The sequence below is a fragment of the Ipomoea triloba genome, chromosome 10 (assembly GCF_003576645.1).
Source record: "Ipomoea triloba cultivar NCNSP0323 chromosome 10, ASM357664v1".
Classification (NCBI taxonomy): domain Eukaryota; kingdom Viridiplantae; phylum Streptophyta; class Magnoliopsida; order Solanales; family Convolvulaceae; genus Ipomoea; species Ipomoea triloba.
The window spans coordinates 2,790,882-2,812,782 of NC_044925.1; the positions used below are offsets into that span (position 1 = coordinate 2,790,882).

Here is a 21,901-nt window from a genome sequence, read left to right on the forward strand (position 1 = left end):
TATTCAATTAATTGAGTAATACTTTTGTACTAATCTTATAATCAAATAAATGTACACGTTCAATATTAAACTTTTTTATAATTTCATCTTTATTTTTATTATCTCAATATATAATAAAAAAAATTATCCACGCACGGGTAATAGGACAATTATTTGTTCTAATTCAAGCTAGGAAAACATAATCGGTCCAATCAATTTCATCAATTGCGCTATATAATATTCGAAGTTATAATATATATAATTGTATATTGATCCAAATATTCTTTAAATATAATAACAAATCCATTCCGTGCAACGCACGGGCGAAAATACTAGTATATATAATAACAAAAGTGTTTGGTTGAGTTTTCCCGCTCAAACTGAAAGACACTTTAGTAATATCAACATATTGGACAAAAATATCATTTCACAGAATAAAAAAAATATACATATTAATATTCGTAATTAATTGAATAGATTTTACTAATTACTATACATATATTACTAGTACAAATTACTATACATATATTACTAATTAAGCCATTTTATCACTTTCTATTACCATAATTTTTTACCTACAATTAATAGTATTACTATTTTCTCACATTTTATCTCCATACTTTATTACCTTTTAAAAGGCTATTTTTATATAAGGTAATTAAGTACTACAAATTAAGTATACACAACGTCTTTTCATTGATTACCATGTTTTTAAACATTATATTATTATTCCATTTCACACCTTTTAATCGTCTATTTTTATATTACCATTTTCATTGTTTAGCTACAAAATCCAAAAATCTACATATTAGTATCCGAAATAATATCTGATTCATATCAATTCTTTATCTTTATGCTTACACTCAACAGCCAAAGTTTACACTACAAATTACTATACATATATTACTAATTATTAAGTCATTTTATCACCTTTTATTGCTATAAATTTTTACCTACAATTAATAGCATTATTATTTTCTCACATTTTATCTCAATAATTTATTACCTTTTAATAGGCTATTTTTATATAAGGTAATTAAGTACTACAAAATAGTATACACATCGATTTCTCCATTGACTAACCTGTTTTAAAAGTTTATATTATTACTCCATTTCACACTTTTTAGTAGTCTATTTTTATATATGCTAATTAATTCAATAATTAGACAAATTACTACATATATTACGTCATTTTGTCACCTTTTATTATCTCAAGTTTATATTATTACTCCATTTTACACCTTTTGTAAATAATTTTTTGGGGAAAATACTAAAAAAAGTAAATAAATATTTATAAATTAAAAGAACATAAAATACAATCATTGCAGTAAAAATATGAATGTTGTGTACAAAAAGTCTTTAATAGTTGTAATTTAAAATTCAAATTAGATTAGTAGTAGCTACTAGTGTATTATGTGTACTATTTTAATTTTCAATAAATATAAATTGTAAATAATTTATTTAGATTTAGATATTCTTTGGATTATGAGATATAATGTAATAGATGCATTTAAAGTACAAAATTTTAATTTTTATATATGTAAAAAAACATTATGTTATGTGTAATATATATTTTATATAATTTCATACTAATGATTTATGCTTTAATGTGTGTGTGTGTAACATACTAAATTTTATTAGATATCACTAAGTTATAATTTTAAATTGTATGATTCTATTTTTAATAGTATTTTCGTTCATTCATTTTAAATGTAATATATTATACATATATTATGATTGTATTAAACATAATATATTATACATTTATTAAACGTAATATATTATACTATTTATAATAGTATTTGCATTATTTTTTTTTTAATATCATGACATATTATGTTTTCAAATTAATTAATAAATTTGGAAGAATATGCTTATTTGAAAATATATCATTTTTATCAATGTTAATATATTATAGTTAAAAACAATACATGCAATTTCATTGTATATTTACTTTTGAATGACTATCAATAAAAGTTTAGGGTAAACACTATCTCCTGTTTGGTTGTTATTAAGGAAATCGATCAATTTTTGTCTATGGTCAACTATATGATGTTCATCTAGAGTTAGAAATCTGCTCAATGGTTTCAAAATTTTGATTTGTGGTGACTCTGAAAAATTGTAATTCAACTACTAATGTAGTTTATAAGTCCTTAAAAATTTGTAATTTTAAATACTTTGTATTAAACTTATACTACCTCCGTCCCAAAATGGTTGTCTGGTTCGTTTAACGAGGCTTTACTGAACTAATTTTTAATCCAATTTTTCATAATATAAAGTTTAGCATTAATATATAAAATTTATATATTTAGAAACTACATTGAAAGTACTATTAAACACAAAAAATTAAATTTAAAAATAATAAAAAAATTACTAAAGAAAATAAGCAAAGAAGAAAGAGTTGGTTTGACTCATGAATAGTAAATAGGACAGGTAAAATGGGACAGAGGAAGTAATATAGTTTATTTTTTGTAGTAATTACCACCTTAAATATCAATTCTTATTTTAATTACAAATAATTATGTTCATAACTTTATTGTAGCAATCATCAGACAAACCGTCGACAAGAAAAGGGGGCGGGATATCAACCCATTCCCCGCAACCTGCAAAAACGTCTTGCCGAGCAACAATGTAGGCAGCATGATTCGCAGATCACTTAGTAAAGTGAAAAACTACATTATTTATCGTAAATGTAGTTTCTTTAATATCATTAACTGGAATGCCAAAAGAAGAATAAAAAGGAAGTGTTAGTATAGCATGGTAGACAACTTGCGAATCTATTTCAACATCCACGTCTCCACACTTATCTCGTTCAGCCAACTTAGAGCCTCCCGAATAGAGAAAGCTTCGGCTTCCTGCACACTGAAACGACCTTGCATGTTTATTCCTTTTGCTGCAATAAACCTGCCTTCATCATCCCTAAGAACCCATCCCATTCCCATTATTGCTTTGTTTGTTTGATCAAAATCAACATAATTATTAAATAATAAAACTTTATAAATGAATAAATCTCATATTTCTTTTATATATATATATATATGAAATTTAATAACATTAATGATTTTTAATAACATAGCATAGTTATAATATTTCAAATCTTTAGTCCGTACGTCGCACGGATCGGGTAGCATACTAGTTAAGTAAAAGAATATTTTCCCACACTGGTTAGTTGTTACGTCAAGGATCAAAGCAAAAAATATATATAATTTCAAAATGTACAATATAACTTTTTTCTCTATGGTATATTCCGTAATTGTCAACGAACTTGTCTAAATTTGATTTTCAATACAAAGTAAAGCGTGATTTTTACTCAAATAAATTTCTACAACCCAAATCAAGCATATCCTTTAGACTTTTATTTGATTTTGCAAAGTTCGTTAGTATAATTTTCAATGAACTTTTTCCTTGTCTTGTTATTACTTTATCATCTATTATTGTTGTTGTTGTCAAATCACACATTCTCTCAAAATATTTCCAAAAAGAATTAACCAAAAAACTAATAAAAGATTTTAAAAAAAGTTTTAACTACTAATCTATACCATTATTAGGGAGTTTGGTTTATGGAATTAATTTTGAGAAAATAAGGATCATATTGGAATGAAATAGATCAGAATTGAAATTTCATTCCCTTGATTAGTGCATGAAAAAATATAATTTAGGAATTGTATAATAGTATTTAGTTGGATTAATGAATTGAAATACAATAAGCGCACTTGCGTTTAGGTAAGAACCTACTTAATATTACTAACTCTATTACAATACAGTATCTGTTCTCAACCTATTGAAGCACAAAAGTCAATATTGACTCCACTGAGGCTCGAACCCACCACCTCCCGTATAAAGAGAAGGGTTTGATGCCACTGGACCACAAGGTCCTTTGCAAGTGCACACATTTTGTTACATCAATACAACTAATTACTTCTCGGCATGCTTAGATGTCGGTGGAGATCAGACTCTGAAAGTAGTTAATGTGTATTTATGTAGTAAATTGTGTACACTCATGCAATTTTTATGATCTCATGTTAAGCATGCATGGTTCTCATTTGAATGCAATTATATACATATACTCACTCCTCCAAATGACAAACTCACTATATATATATATATATATATATATATATATATATATATATATATTACACACATTATATTACATAACAAAAATAAAGATTAATTAAAATAAAATTAGGCATTAATAAAATTAAATAAATAAATAATAACAACAACAATAGTTATATATTTATAATGCATAACAAATAGGCAAAGTTTTCAAAAAAAAAAAAAGAAATTAGGCAAGAATAAATTAGATATTACGTAAAATAGCTATTATTGAGAACTCAGGAATACTATAATTCCAAGCCCTCCCCGGATAGCTAAATAGCTTATTTCCGAGAATAAAATGACTTTTCAAAAAATGAAATAGGCTTATTCTCAAAAATATTATATCGTTCCTCACCTAGGTATTATGTAAACCAAACATATTGTAAATTACTTTGTAATTGTTTAATACGCTTATTATTTTATTTAATATTAATTTGTAAAATCTCTTAAAATATATCTTTTCAAAGTTAAATTAATTCTAAAGAACTTTTATTTTCAAAGTTATTATTATTACTCTGTATTATTTAATTAGTACTTGACATAAATAAATCAAAGTTATTATTTATGTCAAATAATAATAGTATTAATTATTATTATTATTATTATTATTTAATTACTAATAGTAATAATAATTTTGGAAAAAAAATTCTAGAAGTAAATGAATTTAACTTTTGATAGATATATTTTAAAATATTTTTATATATTAATGATGATATTAAATAAAATAATATATAAGTTAACAATGTGTAGTGTAATAGTAAAACTTAAACTTTATTAATTATATAAATAATTTGGGTTTAAATCTTAATAATCTTTTATTGACAACATTTTAAATATCTTCATCTTGTAAAAAATATATTCTGGTATGGTAAGAGGCAGTGTTGACATAGCATGATGATGTGTCACTGATAATATATTGAAAAAATGTATGACATGATAAAGATAATGAAACAAAAAAAAACATATTTTATCTAATGAGTTAATTTCATTTTTGGTCCTATATTAATAGGTGTCAATCCACTTTTAGTCTTTTTTATCGGAACATTCCTATTTGATCCAAAAACAATTTAAATGTCGTTTATGAATAAAACAATTTAAAACAATTTAAATGTCGTTAAATACAAAAGCATTCTGGTCTTTAATTATAGATTTATTCCAAAAAAAAAAACATAAAAATATAGCGTAGTCAATCCACTTTGTATAAAAAAGATCCAAATTTTTGTGTATTTAACACAATAATACCATAACCAAATGAGGATGTTATGATTAAAAAAAAGACTAAAAATGATCTACCACCTATAAATTTAGGACCAAAAGTAACTCTTTATCCAATGTACACGTATGATTAGCCTCTTAAGTGAATCATGTACTCCAATCTCATTTCATCAAAAACTTTCAAAATGTCCAGACCAAAGTGCAATTAGGGTATGACAGTCACCTTTGCCCTTAATTTGTCGAATTACAAGTAATGAACCACTCTTTGAATAGATCATCCTCTAACATTTTATCCAACACAAGCATAAGCTATTTTTTTAACGGAAAAACTTAATTCATTAAATCATAAGAAAGACAATCAACAAGAAATATAGGCAGAATGTCCAACCACTCCCAACAACCTGATTCAGAAGTCAGAAACTGCCTCCCAAACAACATTGTGAGCGACATAATTGCAGATCACTTAACAAAGTAGTATATGCCCAAAGAATCAATGTTTCCACCATCGAGGTTCGATCGTGTGACCACTCAGGTGGAATGATAATAGAGGTGTAAACTAATCCATATTAATTTAGAATGATTTAAATTATCATACATGTCATTGTAAATGGATCTTAATATAGAGAATATTGTAATTTTATATGCTAGTTTCATCACCACCACTTGTAGGGGTGGTTGCACATGACCTCATAGAGTTGCCTTAATTGGCGTGCTTAGAGAGGTTGATTAAGTAATAAGTATTAGTTATTGTGATTAGTACAAAAAGAAAAAGATTAACTAACATTATTGAGTCACTGATTAAGTATAGCATAATTATCATATTAAAAAATTATAAGTTCGATTCTTGTTAATACTTTTTTGACTGCTCGTTGTACATGGTCTCTCATTAAGATACACAATGCACACCCTTAAATAGTAATCACAAATTTTCTTTGTAAAAAAAAAAAAGAAAAAAAAGAATTATCTTTTATACTTGTGAGATAAAAGTGATCATCAACGACAGCCTAAGAAAAATGGTACTTTATTGATTCTCATAATGCGTTTCAACAATTTATATTACATCTATCATGTCTAAAAGTTGGGTTATTATTATTATTGAAAAAAACAGTTGGATTTTTAGGGTGCGTTTACTAACTGGAAAATTTCTCTAATTTTCTGGAAATTTTGAAAACTAGAAATCAGAAAACAGAAAACATGTTTACTAGCACAGTTTTCCATTTTGAAAACAGGAAATAATTTTTCAGTTTTCAAGAAAACTGAAACACTATCAAAAACTGTTTTCTAAATGGAAAACAGAATCAGATATCATCTATTAGACTATATGTCATTATAACCACATTCTTACCATTATCTACTTACATATTTATTCATTACTATGATTACATTTATTATCATCTTCTTTTACTTATATCATCTTCTATCTTTTCTATTTACATTATTTATTTAAACATAACTTATTTGATTATGCTTAAAATTATACATCATTAATATTATCTAAATTAAAAGTTGAAACATATACCACGCTTTATATTTTGATTGAACTCAATTGATTATTGGTTTTGGTCCAGATATCATATATCGAAATTTCACACATATATTACTATATTAGAATTCAAAATAAAAATTATATATTACATACATGTCATGTCATTCAAATGAATATATCCAAACATATTTTAAATATTAGCTCAAAAAATATTAATATTATCTAAATTAAATTTTTTGTGAACTTAATAGGTTATTGGTTCAAATATATTTTTATTTATGTTATATACATATATAAATTTGGTCCGGATATCAAATGTAAATTTTTTTTTTTTACATATATTGGACTTCAAAGTAAAATATATATTTATTCTATTTAAATCAAATATATTTTAAAATATTTTAAATATAAGGTCTAAAAATTACTCGAAATTAAACTTGCTAATTTTATAACGTTAATTTGAAAAAATGAGTGTAGTAAACAAGTTTTCTAAACAGAAAACAGGGAATAGAAAACTGAGAATGAAAACTGAAAAATTGAAAAACAGAAAACAGAATTTTCTGTTAGTAAACAGATTAATGTTTCCGGAGAGGTGACATCAATTATGATCAGTTGAATATATTGCCTTTAATGATCACAACAACCCAAACAATGTTTAACATAACATGCATTTATCATGAAATTTCTAACGGCTTTTAGATTAATCTCACATTTGATTTCAAAAAAAAAAAAAAAAAAATCATATTCATGCAAGTGTATAATTTTTGTCACATTTAATCTTTACCAAATAGAGCCTATACTTCATCTCTAAACATATACTCATTTGCCTTAGAACTTGAAAAAATTAAAGGAAAAAGAGAAGCCATTGCAGTCCTTTGTAGTACAAGAAGAAAGAATGAATCAGATGTTAATAGAATCCACTGAATAAGTACATTCCTTCTATCAAGTGAATGAAGAAAATACTAGGAACACAGTGTAACTAAAAGCCTAGGATGTTCAAAACAACATAGGTGTACATACAAACATGTAGCAATACACATTCCACCATTAATGCACCTTAACTTGCTTGGAAGTGTTCAAGAACAGCAACCGGTTTTCTTGACTGCAGATACATCTTTACCAATATCAATCTTTTCGCCCTTCGAAGGGACAGCAGAAGAAGCCGTCCCATTCTCACCGCTCTCCATGGCTTTCTTGCTCACGACGTGGTAGATTTGGGCAAGAACTTCAGAGAAAGCGTTCTCGACGTTAGTAGCTTCGAGTGCTGAAGTCTCCATGAAGTAGAGGGATTCCCTCTCCGCGAGAGACCTCCCGTTCTCTGTTGACACTGCCACGAGGTGCCGGAGATCAGATTTGTTGCCTACGAGCATGACAACGATGTTGGGATCCGTGTGATCTCTCAACTCCTTGAGCCACCTCTCAACACTTTCAAAAGTCGAGTGGCGGGTCACATCATACACGAGCAAAGCACCCACCGCACCTCTGTAGTATGCACTAGTGATTGCCCGGTACCTGGAAACCACAGCGGGCGTTCAGAAGCTAAGGAAATTGCGCAATATGCGACATAACAAAGCACAATTACATATCAAATAAGCTCACATCTAGCAATGAATCAATTAGTGCCACTTCAATTCATTTTTGGTTCAAGATGGCCCAAGATTCATTTAAACCCAAGTTAAGGTTGTTCGAGTGACATTGCAAAGCATCATTGCTGCTTTGTCTATAATCAAATTCGACCAAATTACAATCCTACTAGATTGTCAGAGCTGCCATAGTGAAGGCCATCTCCGAAATGGCGAAATGGAAATCTGAGTCCAAGTAACATAGAAATGAAGTATTCTTATCAAAACTAACCTATAAACTGGAAAGTATGATGTCTTTTTCAGCCAATATTCCAATATCTTTTGGTTATATATCAAAGTTCAGAAGAATTATGGCTTATGCACTACCAATTATTGGCATCTATAATGTGAGCTATTATCAACTGCTAGAAGCAATAATCAGCTCAGTGGCACGTCTATTAGTCGCTATCCAACACTACCTGTAGCAGAAAACGCATAGCTTATCCACTGTACTAAGAACAGATATGCAACACGACATAACGCCTTTTCAATAGATTGGCAGGTTAACCATTTAAAGGTAGGGATATTATTAGCGGCATCCCTATAGAACTATAATTTATATAAAGAAAAACAAATCGAAGTAAAGCACTTCCCTAAAACGTTGTCATTGCTTATCTCCCACCCCCCTAAAATGTGATCCAAGTCAATCATGTACCTATAGGTTGCTTTTCTTCCCTCCCTATTTTTCGGTTTCTTTTTTTTTTTCCCCCTTTATTTTTTGATTCATAATTTGAGCTGCTTTCTTCTACGATTTTGATGTAAGCCAAAATTTATTAGAACTACAAGCAGCATGGTCTATAAAAGGTAAAGGTATTAGATGCCTACAGTATATGTAGGAAAGTCTTGGGCAGAGGCCTGTGAAGGGGCAAGTCCAGCACCAGTTGACTAGGGAATTATTGGGCAGACCTGAAGGGCCAAGTCTAACACCTGCCTCTCGAAAATGCTGCGGTAAAGGAAAATAAAGTTGCGTCTTTGCTACCCGCTTTAGCATTGTGGTAAGCACTTGATCCTAACAGAAAGTTTGTAGATTCTCAGTTGTCAAAGATTCGATTTTATAGTTCAGATCACCTAGTTAATAAGACATTATTGAAATTTTTGGTTCAGGTAACCTAATCAATACAACACTGCACATTGAACAACATCAGACATGACCACAGCATACATGTTTCACACAAGCTAGCATTCCTAGCAAGATCTAATCTAGTATAGATCAAATGTGGGCTTACTAGCAACCTAGGAAACTAAAGAAGCTGATACCAACATTCCTCAGATCTCTCCAAAGCTACAACCAAATCAATCAATACTTCCACACACACACACAGAGCAATTCAGAACTTCAGATCAGACAATAATGCAGTTCTTGAAATTCCCAATGAAGCAAAGTTATTGTTATGACAGATATGAAATACCCAGATCGAGAAACACCAAAATAGGGGTTAAAAATGCAACCTTTCTTGGCCAGCGGTGTCCCAAATTTGAGCCTTGATGACTTTGGCATCCACAGTCAAGCTTCTGGTGGCGAACTCAACGCCAATGGTGGACTTGGACTCCAGGCTAAACTCGTTCCTGGTGAATCTTGAGAGCAAGTTTGATTTCCCCACACCCGAATCCCCAATCAAAACCACTTTGAATAGATAATCGTAGTCATCTTCAGCTCTATACCCAGCCATCATCCACTTAGCTTCTACAACACCACAGCGCCAACTCTTTTCTTTTCTTTTCCTTTTCTTTTCCCTTTTTTTTTTTAGTGTTGTGAGCGCACGCTGTTAGTTTTCAAGTTGAGTTTTGCCTTGAAAGTGGAATCTGGGAGACTGGTTTTGGCAAGGCTGGAATCCACAGTCCACAGGGACAAATGAGAACAGGGAAGGTGTACGAGTGTATCCAATGTTTTGGACTTTCAGAGATAGGGAAATTACATAAATACCCTCCACTTTCGTCACATCTTGGACCCCATGAACTCGACCAGTCGGAATAAATTTCAAGTGTAACTTTTCAAGTCTCAACCATTAGAGTACTGTCCTGAATTTACTTTCGCTATATTATAAATTACTGAAAGTCGTAGGTATTTGAATGTTAAATATTTAATTAGTTTGTAAGCTAATTATAGGATGTTGGTCATGCATACCTCTTGTCCTTAAGTCGTGCTCACTTCACGTTCTTAAGCTATTGATGTTGTAAATTTCGTCTATAATGTTCTTTTAGAAAATAAGATAAAATTATCTTATAATTTAGAGACATGAGTTATTACTTATGAAAGAGAAGTGAGTATGATCAACAAGTATGAACAAATTCTACCATTATCTTATAATTTAGAGAAAAAGTGTAATGTTAAATATAGCAATTGGCTAATTTTATTGTGTATGATGTTATGTGAGCCCCACCTCATGGTGCGGCCAAAAAGAAAGTGGAATAGTCATGTTCATATACGTGAAATTATTTAGATTTGAATCACAAAGGGAAATGAAATGAATACTCTACACAATTTTGATGAATCTAAAAGAGACTTGACAAGCCATTATTCGGCTGATTGTGGGCTGGTTCATGGTCCCAACTCCAAAATAATCCTCGACCCAATTAAAATAGTAACTCTGGCTAAAAATGAGCTAATAAAGCCCGTTTTACAATTCTCTCAAAAACCCACTTAATATAACCTGGCAAAGGTCCACACAGATGTGTGTACATTTTTAATGTACTAAATGTACATTATTTTATACTGACTATAAAAATAATGTACATTCAGTACATAAATAATATATATTCTCTGAATACAATGTACATTATATTTATATTGAATGTACATTATTTGATAGTATGATACACACAGCTGTGTGTGGACCATGGTCCTCATATTGTGAACCATGGACCATGGACCATGGTCCACACAATAATAATTGATATAACCTCACAAATTATATTGGGGCCACAATTCGTATTGTTTACACAGGTCTAAAATGACTTTGTTTAGTTTAGATTAGCGTAACTTTTTTCTTTTTTCTTTTTTTTTCCTCATGTTTAGTTAAGGCAATTTATATTGTGGACCAGGGTGCACAATACCAAAACGATGTCGTTTTGATTTAATTAATGGTTTTTTTAAAAAAAAAATCACGTTTTTCGTTTTGACGGTTAACTTCAAAATATAAAAATAAAATAAAAATTGCGTTGTTCAGATTGACATTTGTTGTTGATGCAAATAAATGAATCGTGTGTGATATTCGTTGATTGAACTATATGAGAATAGTTATAGGATTGTTTTTTAAACAACTAGATGATCCAAAGGTTAGGAGGATGAGGTTTGTGTATTTGTGTTAATATTCTGTGTATTCTTTGAAGGCATTCTGTGTATTGTAGACTACGATTATATGTATTCATGTTAGGGGTACTTAAACATGGGTTGTGACGTGTTTTGTGTATTCAAATGTTAGGAGGATGATTTCTGTGTAGTTGTGTCAATATTCTATGTATTCCCTGAAGTCATTCGGTGTATTCTAGACAAGATTCTATGTATTCATGTTAGTGGTACTTAAACACAGGGGTGATGTATTTGTGTATTTGGTGTTTTCATTTTCTGTGTATTCTTTGAAGGAATTTTATGTATTTCCTAAAGTCATTCGGAACGGCGTCCGTCCAGCCACCCGTCCACTAACATTCGATATGACGTCGTTTCGGACCAGGGTCCACTATGCATGTACCCTGGTCCACGATATAATAACTGTTTAGTTAACATTCACCTTTGTAATAGGTACACAATTTGTTTTTTTTTTTTTTTGTTTTACTTTTTTCACTTCGAGATAAATGTTTTCCAAGTAACATTATATTAAACAAATTTTTAAAAAATTGTATATAAAAATGAAAAAAAGCACTTGAATTTTTCAAAAACAAAAAATTGTCAATAGTCGGTAAGTTTAGTCGTAAGTTGTAACACAAATTTCAAAAGTGAAAGGCAAACGCTACAAAAATGTCAAAATTGACGAATTTGCCATTTACCAAACATGATAATCATTTAATATGCTTGATATAACATAGATTTATCACTTTGGATAAAGGCTCTTATAGCCTCAATAAGATGAAATTGTAGCTACATTGTGTGTCCTACACAGTATTTGAATTTGTCTGCATTAGATAAACAACGCTCCAGTGTAATCGCTTATAAATCACACATAAGAAATCGCACAAGAAAGATCTTGTGCAAGAGATTCAATAAAAAAAATATTAACAAATAATCAAACTCTATGATATGAGAATCATTTTAAGCAAAAATAAATGAGTCTGTCACTTTCAAATTCAATTGAATCACAGTCCAAATACAGTCGGATGGCCAATGATTTTGCATTAAGACTATTAGCGCCCCAACATCATAATGAAAACTCACCTCAAGAATTTGATTTGTACAAGAGTGGAACTCTAACGACTAACATACACGAGGTTAAATTTTAAAATGCATTAGCCAACTTGATTCTTTTGCATTATGGTCTAATTATTTTTTTTTTATTTTTTTTATATATACAAGGGAGAAGAAAAAAAAAAAAAGAACTTTTTTGTATTTATTAAGTTTATACACATTATTGGCAGCTTGGTAGCTCCGAAACACCATGTGCCCAGTGCACGCATCTGGTCTGTCAACACTCAACATATGAGAAGATTAATCTCCAAAAGAAATTCTCAAAACAGTATCTATTTTAAACTTTCTCAAACATTTTCAGATCAAATAATCTAAGTTTCAACCACTGAGATATCATCACATTATATAGTAGTTGGCAATTATTTCTTTGAAACAACTCATACTCAACTTTATACATCACAATGAACCAGGTGAGCGAGCGTCGCCTTTGAAGAATTCCCTGAGTGACAATTGAAGGGCTTTGGAACACGCATGGAGTCCAATAGTTATACCATTAACCATGGGTCCAAGGTCGATATTATATTGTTAATTATGGTCTAAAAATTATGTGTATATACTTTATATATTATTTGTTTTTTGTTAATAACTGTAAATAAATTGAGAACACATAACTTGTTAATTACAGACACGTAATATATTAATAATATTCACATAATTTGTTAAATGTAAACGCATAAAAGTTTACTTTTCTCTTAGCCACTTCGTGTCACTAGACCATAAAACCCAGAAATGAGACTTTAAATCTTTAATCATGGTGCCCACGTCTATTACTAACAACTAAGATCATTGCATATCATACACCCCATACATATTCTTCTTCCATTTGGTGGCATATATGCACTCTTCTTCTCTCCATTCTCCTGTTAAAGTCAGAATTCTCCTTCTGTCCTTCCCACCCCACCCCACCACACACACAACCCAATCCAAAATCACTTTTTTATCTTTTGGGTTATAATATTTTTCCCATTTTGTTTTGTTTTGTTTTGTCTTATGATGATCCATACTTTTCTGCTAGCTGTTTAGTATGTACTGTTATGAAATGTCCATCTCTGAACTCTCATCTTCTCCATGCTCTGATGCCTTTCATCATCATCCTCTCAGAATTCAGGCTGTTTCCAAGTCAATCTCAGACAAACTCCTCTCAAAATTCTCAGATTTATCAGAGTTTGACTTCGATTATTCCCAGAGTGGTCTGTGGTCTCCCCCCATTCAAAGAAGTGTGTTCTTGAGCTCTCCTGGGAATGGCAAGATTCTCTCCCACACTGACATGGCTGCCAAGCTTTCTAAAGCCTTGAAGAGGCATCACAGAAGAACCCATTTCTTCAATGTAAGATTTTAGCTTTCTATTCCTTTTTCTCTTTTTCCCATTATTATGATTTCAAGAAAGATTATTAGGCTGAATAGAATCTGTTTTTTTGGTTGGTTTCCAGGCATGTTTGTGTTCTCCAAAGAGATTCCATGGCAGATGATGAAGCTTTTGCAGGAATTAAAGATGTTGTATTTGCAGTTAAAATTAACCAATTAATACTGTATTTTCCATATCAAAATGTACATCATTCCCATCAAGTATATATATGGAAATGCAGATAACACTTATTTTTCTCATCCTTCTCTTTAATCTAATCAATCCTATTCTCTCTTTTAATCTCTTTTTCTTCTTTTAAAATCATTAAATTTGAGTTACATTTGTACCTTTTTGGTATTTAATATATATAGCACTTTATATTTATTGATTATTTCATTTACGGTACTCTAATTTTATGAGTTCATGACATCATGCATTTAAGTATTTTTTTTTTGAAAGGTAAATTCATTAATCATTATTAGGGACGTTTACAACAAAATTCAATGGAACGATAAGTCATTCTTTACAATCTGACATAAAAATAACTTTTCTAGCTAAGTTACTGAAAATTTGATTTGCGCACGATTTTACAAATTGGAAGCTGAGATCCTTAAAGAAACTTAAAGTTTCTTTCAAATTTTTGATGATATAGCCAAATCGTTCATTTAAGTTCATAATTTAGTTTTACATTTATATGGCTCCATTTAAGTTAAGTTGAAAAAACAAAAACAAAAAAAACAACAACAACAACATGCAATGTGACATGATGTTGTGAGATATGGCTAAATTTTTGTATAAAAGTATTATTGGATTAAACAGTATTCAGAGAAATGAAAAATAAAAGGGAAAAAAAAAGGAAAAGAAATGTACAACTGTTTGACTATTCTTTCAAAAGGTCAAACCTGTGTACCTGTTTTTTAGGAAATTATGTCTCTTCAAATATGATAAAAAGATAAACCTTTAAACAGTGGTTTTCCTACTTCTCATGACATGGTAGGTGGTGGAGTGTGAGGCACTCAACAATAGCCTATTCTCACAAAAATTTTTAAGTGTCCGGGATTTGCAAAAAATTACACATAATTAAAATTTGTTCAGTGCGTATCTTCAGATAGCAACTACATGTTTCCTTCGTCACCTAAAAAAAGCATCGATCTTGGAAAAGGATGGCCAAGTGAACTATGTGTATAGAGAGCAAATTGAGGTTATCAACTATCTTGTTAGAATGGCGGGCATGCGGGCTCTATGAGATAAATTTATAAGAAAATTCATATTCGATATATGGATACACATGAGATTGACAAGTTGCAAAATTTTATAATTTGGCATTTCAATATTTTGTAAAAGAAATTAAAATAATGAATGAACCAAATTTAATACATATCTTGTGACTTGCCATTCCTATTTAATTAATCCTATGATATCACATCATGTCATATGTTAATGATAATATATGAATCTTTTTTTTTTCAAAAAAAAAAAACTTTTTTAACATAATACCACATTCAATTTTTTGAATAAATATAGAGAAAACTCCAAAAAAAAACACTACTCACTACCAACAAATCTTTGAATTTGAGGAACGCCAAGTTGGCCTTCCACAAGACATACACTTCGAAGGGAGAAGAATGATTAATCACTCTGTCTCATCATGTCATACTAATATTTGAACGCCTTGTTAATAAATCAATAAGATATTTTAAAAGAAGAGAGAATAATTAATCGTTTAAAATTTCTTATCGCACAGTAATAATTCTATTTTGTTCTATTAGTAGTGGACCACAGCACCACCCTTCATCCAATTTGAAGTATTGTAATGAAATAATTTTAATGTATTATTTTCCTTATTTTTGTTGCTGCTAATATCAATATGATCCCTTTTTCCCCAATTAGATGTACAATTTTCCCAAGTAATAAATGCAATTAATGCCATGCAGTTGGCATACATAGTCAACAACTCTAGCTACCTGCGGACAACTAGCAGTTCTAGTCCTACCCTATCCTAGTCTCCTAGGTTTATAGGTATTGGTCCAAGAATCCACCAATAGTTATACATGAATCCGAGTTTATGTTGCATTGTGAACATTCAGTAGGTAAATTGTGAATATTCAGTATATAAATTGTGAATATTTAATACGTAATTTGTGTATTTTGAACTCAAGTTCACAGAATAACTTGTGAGATAAACCCAAGTCCACAGAATAATTTGACAGAATTCACTCATCTAGGGACATTTTTTCTTTTTTCATTATTGTTTTTAAAAAAAATTTCATTATTGTCTTTCTATAAATTTTTAAGCATTGATAAAGAATAGAAACAAAACTATCACATTTACTATTCGAAAATTCATACTAAAGGGATTATGTGAACCATGTGGCGTAACCAATAATTTTGAACTTGTTACAAATTATGAATCTAAAAATTAAAATCAATCTATATTTACAAATTATGTCAATGTAACAAAATCATACTATATAATTCTTTAAATGTTCTTATTATATTATATGTTGTTATCTTAATATAAAATTAATATGGTACGATTATTCGTTTGTTCTTCCTCGACTCACGTGAGACGAATGTGAATTCACTGATTTGTAATACAAAATAGTAATTCCCATTAGTTCCTTCCTTGGGGATTTCGAAATTGTAGGGTATTGCCGTATAAACCAATTCAAACATGTACTTTCAACATATGAAAGCAAGAGATCAATATATATATATATATGTTTTTTTTATTAAGTGAAAAAAAAATCGTGAATTTTAAATACAAGAATTACCTAATTAGTTCCTACTTAATTTTAATTCTGTGAGACATATCCAAGATAGTTTGACATTTACATTCCAACTGTTGGAGTAGTGAATTTAGGTCAAATGATCTACCACTTAAGCTAACTCAGTGAGCATATAAAGTGGTTTTTTGTAGATGGCACTAAATTCATTTTGCCATATACACTCATTATATTTTTGCTTTTCGAACTCATTTTATATTAAAAACTCATGTAAAAATATTTTTAAAAATGTTACGAATTGCTACGAAAGGATGGTCGAGTGGGTGAAGCATGATCTTCATATTTGCCAACACCCTCTCAGCCTAACTTGTTGCACAGAGCCTTCTTAGTGCGATTTACTTCTCATGTATAATTTATAAGGTATTGTACAAGAACGAAATTTACATACTCAACATACAATATCGAGTAACAACTTCTATTGTCATAAAAAAAAAGTATTTTGAATTATTATAAAAAAGTTTCAGATGAGAACACATTTAATCTACAGTAAATATGAATTCAGAATGAGATCAGACTATCACAGAGTTTACAAATTTGTGTTAGTGTAGGATAGGCCTGATCGAGTTTGCAAAGTGAGCTGGATATCCTTAAACTGGCATATATAGCGTTGTATAGATACCTTTGTAGTTACAGACTGACACGACAATTAAGAAGACTTAACATGTTGAGGCATGTTAAGTGTTGGCTAATTTGTCATGCATGGTGTCTCCCCCTTTGCAACACACCACATAGCTCACACAGCCAACATGTCTGCGACACAGTTCCCTCAAACTTGTCATATTAAACCCACATCTAAGGAAACTGACTCTCTCTCAGTTATTAAAAGCCTTCAGAAAAACATTTGAGAGTCTTATTTTAATTTAATCATTACTGATGTTCAAAACTTGTTTGAGTTCTTTCTCTCAAGTTAGTTTATCGTTTGTAAAACGATCAGTGAATCGGATGGCTCACACTGGTCCGTTTCTAAAACTGGTTGTTCGGAGTGGTTCGATATCCCTCCTTCTTATCTTTGTAATGTTCTTTGGTTGTTGTTTTTGTTTAAAAAAAAAAAGAAGAAAAAAGCGGAGCTTCATACTTCCGAGCCGCTTGGAGGTCAATCATTATATCATGGACTATAATTTACTTGTGGACCATTGACATAAGAGTCGTATTTAGTATAATGAACGTTCATTTTTAATACATTGGTGAATGTTCATTCTTTGAAAGTTCATTTTTTATGTACTTAAGGTTCATTACTACTATATGTAATCCATATTGCAATGTGACAATAGTTATATCATGGACCCGTGTCCATTTACATATTAAATGTTCACAATTTACATATTGAATGTTCACAATTTAAATTGTAAACATTTAGTATGTAAATTATGAATATTCAGTTGTGAATATTTAGTATATAAATTATAAACATTCAGTATTTAAATGGTGTATTTTGAACTTAAATTCACCTTGCAAGGTAGACCGGGTTCACAGAATAATTTGTTTGTAGCAATGTGAATCATGGTTGACAATAAAATTTGTCCGGGAGGTATTACCAGCTTTCTTTTCAAATATATACCCAAATTTTAGAAAAGGTATTACCAGCTTTCTTTTCAAATATATACCCAAATTTTAGAAAAATAATTATATAGGTATGCATTTAGTGTGGGCTGAGAATCATTTAATAGGGCCTCTTTAAAATTTTGAGGAAATCATTATAGGGCCGGGGCTCAAATTAAAAATTTGTCCAGTTCTTCTTGCAGTTTGGATCCAACACAAGTTAGATTGCAATTTTCACGTTTGAACAAATTTTTTGATTAATTAATTAATGTCAGAAGTGGGATTTGAACCCACGCCCTCTCACAAGGACCAAAACTTGAGTTTGGCGCCTTAGACCACTCGGCCATCCTAACATTTACCTTTAGGTTCTTCTATAGAAGTCGAAAGCCTGAGTATCTTGCTTGTTTTAATTTACTCAAGAAAAATTATACCATTGCACAACATTTTACATTTTTTCGGGTCACAAGGGAAATCCAAACACTACGCGAGGATGTGTCCAAAGTAAATTCTGCTCTTGAATAATTTTGCGTAAGACTCTATGCAGCAAGCTCAACAGAGAAAGTGTTAGCAAGAATTGAATTTTTGACTTTCGAGTATGAAAATCATTTTTCACTTACTTAACCATCTTTTCCATAGCAATATTTTACATTTGTACCCCACCATTGTTTATTTGTGATAGGGAAAGAAGAAAAATGTTATTAAAAAAATTTAAAATTATTAATAGTTTTGATTATTTTAAAACCCATTCAAATTATTAAATATTTGATTTTGATTTCAATCCCGTTTGAACCAAAACTAGAAAAACAATTAGGGCAAGAAATTAATGAGATTATAGGTTTTTGTGGGAAGCAAAGACAGCAATGTGTGGACATTCCAGAGTGAATAAGGGGACCAGGTGTACAATACTTTGCAGGCAATTTCACCATTCAAAACCCCTTTTTATGCCGACAACTTGCCTATTCTAAGCCACAATGAATAGCTAGTGTTGTTTGATGATGTGTTTTATTTTGTATTTTTAATATTTTGCACACGTTATTACATATCACCATAATTCATATCCATCATTCTTTTTTTTCTTTTTCTTTTTTTTTTTTGTTTGGTGGTGAAGAAAATTTACATTTATTATTGGGAAAAGGTACAAATAAGCCCTCAAACTATATTAAGCCATCGAATTCAAATAAGCTCCAAATAAGCCACCGAACTCAGAAAAACAAAGCAATTTAGCCACTAAATCCGAAAAAATAACAATTAACATTTTTTACAGATCATTTGCCTATTCCGGCCCCCGGTGACGATTTTTCCTGCGACCGTTGCCGCCTGAAGTTTTCGCTAGTCACCGGAAAAGTCGTCGCCGGTGACCGGAATAAACAAATGACCTGTTAAAAATGTTAATTGTTTTTTTTTTTTTTTGATTTAGTGGCTTAATTGCTTAGTTTTCCTGAGTTTAGTGGCTTATTTGGAGCTTATTCCAGTTCGATGATTTAATTGCTAAGTTTTCCTAAGTTCAGTGGCTTATTTGGAGCTTATTCGAGTTCGATGGCTTAATTGCTAATTCCCAAATAGTTCAATGGCTTATTTGTACCTTTTCCCTTTATTATTTGATTGTGTGCGCTTCGAATATTTTGTTTTGTGAGTATAGTCGACAAAGAATAATAAAGAGTTAAACCAATCTAGATTGTCTATAGCTAACTCGTTGAAACTAAGAAGGCCAATAAATTACTCTTATTGGGAGTTAAACTTGGAATCTTATAGTTACTATAAACTAACAGCCCGACAAACTTGATTTGGGTTACCCCTATCTATCAATCTTCTTACTCTAGGGCGTTGTTGATATCACACGAGTTTCTTTCAACTTACGTAGAAATTTCATATTCGAACTCTGAGAATACAATTTCCTTACAATTCATAAGGTCGCGAGTTCGACATCCTATCCAACATATGCAAAATTATTATTAATCTTGTAATTTTAATTGACTGATTGAAAAAATTTGTGAACGGACAAAAAAAAGTTGATCTTCTTGCTCTCTTATTGGTGTTGGCAATTTCTACCTACGCACTGAAATCTTCCATACAAGTAATAAAAAGTCAATAATGTCGACCTCGCCTCCCCTATATGTTGGTTTTATTCTTTTCATCATGATTTCAAGGAACGTTCTTTATAAGTTTGGTACATATATGTGTCCTCATTCATTTGCTAGGTATATGTACGTGTCAGCATATATATGTACTTTATATGTGGAAAAAAGATTTTTTTTTTAACTTGAAAAGTAAAATGTAATATGAACCGTTCAAATTGTTGAGTAACGTAATTAAACAATTTAAATTTACACAATAATAATTTTCATAAACTACAAATGCACATTTTACTATATAAAAGTGCAACTTTTGCATTTTTGTATGGAAAATGTTTTTCACACTTAGATCTCACTCCTTTTCTTCTTCTATGTAGGTGCGTGCTTGTTTGCATTCAAAGATATTCTTACAAAATGACCTGGAAGAGGTGGTCAAATCGACGGAGCATGATATTACCCTTAAATGTCACGAGTTTGATTATTGTTAATACCTTACCAGTCGAGTTCGTTGCACGAGATCTTGTTAATGCGATTTACTTCTCATGTGTAGTTTGTCAATTATTACATAGAAGTAAGGTTTGTCTTAGAGCATCTATATCAGTGAATATTTGGAGGTTTTTGGTACAATAGATGCTTACTTGAATGAGAGATGAGCAAGATGAGGAAAAAAAAAATACGCCCTGCAATGAATGATTATTGGCACAGTAAATGTCAATAACAGGAAGCTACGCCACTGCCGCGTTAGGCGCACCAGGTGTGCCTAGCGGGCGTGTCAGTCGCGCCTGACGCACGGTTGACAGCTCCTTTTTTATTTATTTATTCTCTTTTTAAATATGATTTGTTTTTTCCTCCCTTCCCATTTTCTCTTTCCTAATCACACTTACAAAAACTACTCAAAAACCACAAAAGAACTTTACTATTATGGATGCTCTTATGCACAATCTCGATCGGATAATTGTTACGTTACGAGTATCTCTCATCACGAAAAAAAAAATTCCTATAAAATGACGAATAATATTCTAAATAGAATAAATAATAATTTATAATGTGTTATAATATCGAATAGGAAGGATGTCAATTGCCAATTGGTATAAATAGAAATATGTGTACATGTTGTCCAAAAAAAAAAGAAGAAAGAAATATGTGTACATAAAATCATAATTTTGTTTTCACTGTTTACAAAAATACGACTACTCTTTTTATTTATAGTAATCTTTTTTTAAAAAAAAATTATTTTACTATTCAACTTGATAGAACACTAGAATAAATAATCATTTGTGATTCATCTAATAAAGTGCATTTCATTATATTCACAATTTGTCACCCATGACCATTTAATTAAAAAAAAACATTTATA

General features: G+C 30.3%; 2 protein-coding genes and 1 non-coding gene across 3 annotated transcripts; 1 reads left to right on the forward strand and 2 right to left on the reverse strand.

Annotated features, from left to right (window-relative positions):
* Positions 1-7,625: 7,625 nt before the first annotated feature.
* LOC116032941 (ras-related protein RABA1d) lies at positions 7,626-10,272 on the reverse strand. The gene is made up of 2 exons (XM_031275692.1): positions 9,853-10,272; positions 7,626-8,293 (listed from the first exon to the last, which is right to left on the reverse strand). The coding sequence occupies exons 1-2, from the start codon at positions 10,074-10,076 to the stop codon at positions 7,858-7,860; spliced, it is 660 nt and encodes a 219-aa protein (XP_031131552.1). The 5' UTR covers positions 10,077-10,272; the 3' UTR covers positions 7,626-7,857.
* Positions 10,273-13,719: 3,447 nt separating this feature from the next.
* LOC116031424 lies at positions 13,720-14,405 on the forward strand. Its single transcript, XM_031273628.1, has 2 exons — positions 13,720-14,129; positions 14,233-14,405. Exons 1-2 carry the CDS (start codon positions 13,827-13,829, stop codon positions 14,269-14,271), a joined length of 342 nt encoding a protein of 113 aa, XP_031129488.1. The 5' UTR covers positions 13,720-13,826; the 3' UTR covers positions 14,272-14,405.
* Positions 14,406-18,741: 4,336 nt separating this feature from the next.
* On the reverse strand, positions 18,742-18,825 carry TRNAL-CAA. Its single transcript has one exon. It is a non-coding gene; the product is annotated as a tRNA-Leu (tRNA).
* Between the last annotated feature and the right edge of the window lie 3,076 nt (positions 18,826-21,901).

Coding starts and splice junctions, on each gene's coding strand:
- LOC116032941 (XM_031275692.1), bottom strand. CDS start 10,076: ATGATGGCTGGGTATAGAGCTGAAGATGACTACGATTATCTATTCAAA. Junction 8,294..9,852: donor GACACCGCTGGCCAAGAAAG/GTTGCATTTTTA, acceptor TGTGGTTTCCAG/GTACCGGGCAATCACTAGTG.
- LOC116031424 (XM_031273628.1), top strand. CDS start 13,827: ATGTACTGTTATGAAATGTCCATCTCTGAACTCTCATCTTCTCCATGC. Junction 14,130..14,232: donor GAAGAACCCATTTCTTCAAT/GTAAGATTTTAG, acceptor GTTGGTTTCCAG/GCATGTTTGTGTTCTCCAAA.